The following is a 3,257-nucleotide window of genomic DNA, read 5'->3' on the forward strand; positions in this document are numbered from 1 at the left end:
TATATTTTTCACAGCGGTCTTGTATAAGAATATGGAGGGAGTGCATGTTTTGGAATTGCAATATCTCCCCCATTTCCTTCAATCGATCAATTTTCCTATTGTTGACACAAAGTGAAGCTGCACTTTTTATAACTTTATAGAAGAAAGGCTAAAGATACCCATCCACCGAGTTACAACTCGACCAAATAGGCCTTCCACAATTAAATGTGGTGCCTACACATTCATATCCTGCCTACATAACATATACAAATGTGGAAGAAAGGTTCCATGTCCCCTTTAAAAGCCCTAATGAACCGCAAGCCTTGCCTTCCTCCAAGATCCTAGTATATAAGACTAGCTAGCCGTTCTGCGGGATTTGCGTTGTCGAAAATTATGGTGTTTCGGTGCTTCCACAGTTCCCAAATTATGAGGCATGTGATGGTTGGTAGATGTTTTCTTTTACGCGGCCCGGGTTCGCAAGAGGTGCACTATGTCAATAGTTGATCCGCTGGTTGGGAGGGTGAATGCCACTAGCGCATGCCACTAATAGGTGATCCACCATTTCCGGAACCTGATCGCAAAGTGGACAAGTGACCTGATGAGGGCGTCCTCGACGAGCCGATTGATCGGATGGTCCATCACCAATTCTTCAGCCCCAACCATGAAAACACCTTGCAACTGAGAGGCGCTCACGACTGTCAGGTGAGCGTCGCCGCAAGATCATGTTGGTGCCCTACAGACTTCGCAGCACATGCGAGCACGTAGAGAAGTCACCAAAGCAGACTTCATTTTTGCAACTCGGGTGTACAAGATGGAACAAGAGCTGAAACATGTGAACCCTCTGCAGTGACACACCGTGCAGTGGAGGAGGATCCTCTAACGTTCGGCACCCTACCGTTTTTTCACTGACATGTGGGTCCGTTGAGAACCTGGCCCACTTGTCAAGTGCCCAATGGCACACAGGGCACGGCAGAGTAATAGTTCTCCTACCTGTTACTTGTCTGAACAACACACAAACAAGTTCGAGGAAATTAACCGTGACAAATGGACTTGCACGAAAAAGGGGGTCTTGACAAGATAGAACCTCACGACAAATGTAGCATATATCCCGTAGTTACTAGTTCAGCAGTAGAGAACTAGCTAGAGATACAGATTTTATTTTATCAGTCACATTAGAAGAGAAAGTCTAGCCGGTCCGGGTGAAGTTGAAGTGGCCACACCGCGTGAAGAACGGCAGCCTGAAGAACCCGAGCCGCTTCTTCTCCATGTCGAACTCCAGCACCACGTTCTCCATCTGGAACCCTCCGATGATCACCGCCGGCGCGCTGCCGTCCCCGGCCTTCACCCCCTTCATCTCCGTGAACGCAAGGCACGCCGCGCCCCCCTGCACATTCACCATCGAGAGCAAGCCGTTCATCGAGTAGTTCACCCCGCCCTCGAGCGCCAGACTGATGCGCGGCACCCAGTACCCGGTCCGCGTGTTGGCGAGCGACCGCGTGTCGTAGCACAGCTCGAACGGCGCCACGGGATTCACCGCGCGCGCCACGGGGCCGCCCTGCGCACCCTGCTGCACCAGGGCCTTGGCGAACGCGTCCACGAACGGGCGGTACACGTCGCGTCGGAGCAAGGTGAAGTGCACCTTAGTGCTGAGTACCACGCCGCCGGTGGCGAGCGCGCGCGCAGGGACGGGCACGCGGGCGCCCTCCACGGCTATGGACTCCACCGAGACGTAGTGCGCGGGGTTGCCCTGCTTGGCGACCAGCGGCGTGTAGACCAGCTCCTGTGTGTAGTCCACCCCCGGCTGCGCGGTGAGCTGGAGCGGGCCGCCGCCGAAGATGGCCACGCCGTTGCCTTCGCCGAGGCGGGGGAGGCAGAGAAGGAACTTATTGGCGACCTTCTGCGCGGACGCCACGAGCGCCGGCAGCGCCAGGCCGGAGCCCGCGAGCCCGGCCACGCCCGTGGAGCCCCGCGGCAGGGACGCCAGCAGCGTCTCCGGCGCGCACGCCGCCACTGCCCTCACGCTCACCTGGCTCACCGGGTTACTCCCGTTGGTGGTGTTGGCCACGAACCTGGTACGGTCGAGGCTCCCGGAGGCGCACACGCCGGTGACCGGGTTGTTCGTGTACGCCGTGCACGTGCCGTCCTTGCGCCTGTCCTGCTCGCAGCCTGGCTCGTGGCAGCCCGGGACGGGGTAGGCGTTGGCGAGGCGGCAGGTGGGGAACGTGCAGGGGAACTTGGCCGGCAGATGGCCGGGCTGGCACGTGGACCAGACGAGCGGGCCGGCGATGTCGACGACGAGGTTGGCGCCGCTGTGGAATGGGAGCGTGTAGAGGGAGGTGGCGGGGTCCTTGGTCACCGGAACAAGCACCGGCAGAGGCTGGCTCGACGCCGGCCAGGCCAGCGAGGCTGCCAGGACGAGGAGGGCTACTAGTGCCATCTTCCCTGCGCCAACTGCCAGAGATTACAAGGTCGATCAGGTGGGGCTGTGGATTGTGGTTTGTCAGTTTGGAACATCTCTACTTATACAGTGTCTTCCGGAGCATGTATGTGCAATCTCTGCACACCGGATTTAATGGCGATCTCCGCGGACTCAACGGTGACCAGTGTGCTGCTCACAGTTAAATTCTTGTTCTATGTGGCGTACACAGGAAGATCAAGATGCATGCGCGCGAGTCATGTACAGTGTGCATGGATAAACTGTTTAAGACGAAGTCGTAATTCTAACTAATATCCCTCGTGCTCCCTTCTCCATGCATTCGCGGGAAAAAACCCAAAACAAACCTTAGACTCGTAGACGAAAGCTAAATCGAACTCTGAGCTTTCAATCTCTGAAATCAGTACACCAAACTCTCTAATTCTGGTCTATTTTGAACCTTGAGAGTATTTTGCTGGCGTGGCAAATCAAACCGGGTTTGGCAAATTAGAGCAGTCGCTCTCGCGCCCTCTGCTATGGTTTTTTTTTCATTGGATTTTCTTTATCTTTCAATAGGTTTCCTTTTTTTTTTCTTCATTATAATTATTTTCTCACTAGTTATCTTTGGTTTTTCCATCTCAGTTATACTTTCAGTTTTCTTTTGTTTCTTTCTTCATTTTTCGTATTGTTTTTTTGTTTCATCGTCCGTTTTAACCAATTTTGTTTTTTACACATGTCTAATTTCTCTCAGTACACAAAGTACATTTTTAACACACACATGGAACATTTTTTGATACATTTTTGACCTTTTCAAATACATTATGCACTTTTTTCAAACTACATGTTTCAACATTTTTTTAATGCA

General features: G+C 53.2%; 1 protein-coding gene across 1 annotated transcript; it reads right to left on the bottom strand.

Moving 5' to 3' along the window:
- Positions 1-1,092: 1,092 nt before the first annotated feature.
- Positions 1,093-2,452, bottom strand: LOC123059277 (chitinase CLP-like). The gene has a single exon (XM_044481879.1). It carries the CDS (start codon positions 2,414-2,416, stop codon positions 1,166-1,168), a length of 1,251 nt encoding a protein of 416 aa, XP_044337814.1. The 5' UTR covers positions 2,417-2,452; the 3' UTR covers positions 1,093-1,165.
- Positions 2,453-3,257: the final 805 nt, after the last annotated feature.

Source organism: Triticum aestivum, chromosome 3A (assembly GCF_018294505.1).
Source record: "Triticum aestivum cultivar Chinese Spring chromosome 3A, IWGSC CS RefSeq v2.1, whole genome shotgun sequence".
Classification (NCBI taxonomy): domain Eukaryota; kingdom Viridiplantae; phylum Streptophyta; class Magnoliopsida; order Poales; family Poaceae; genus Triticum; species Triticum aestivum.

Coding starts and splice junctions, on each gene's coding strand:
- LOC123059277 (XM_044481879.1), bottom strand. CDS start 2,416: ATGGCACTAGTAGCCCTCCTCGTCCTGGCAGCCTCGCTGGCCTGGCCG.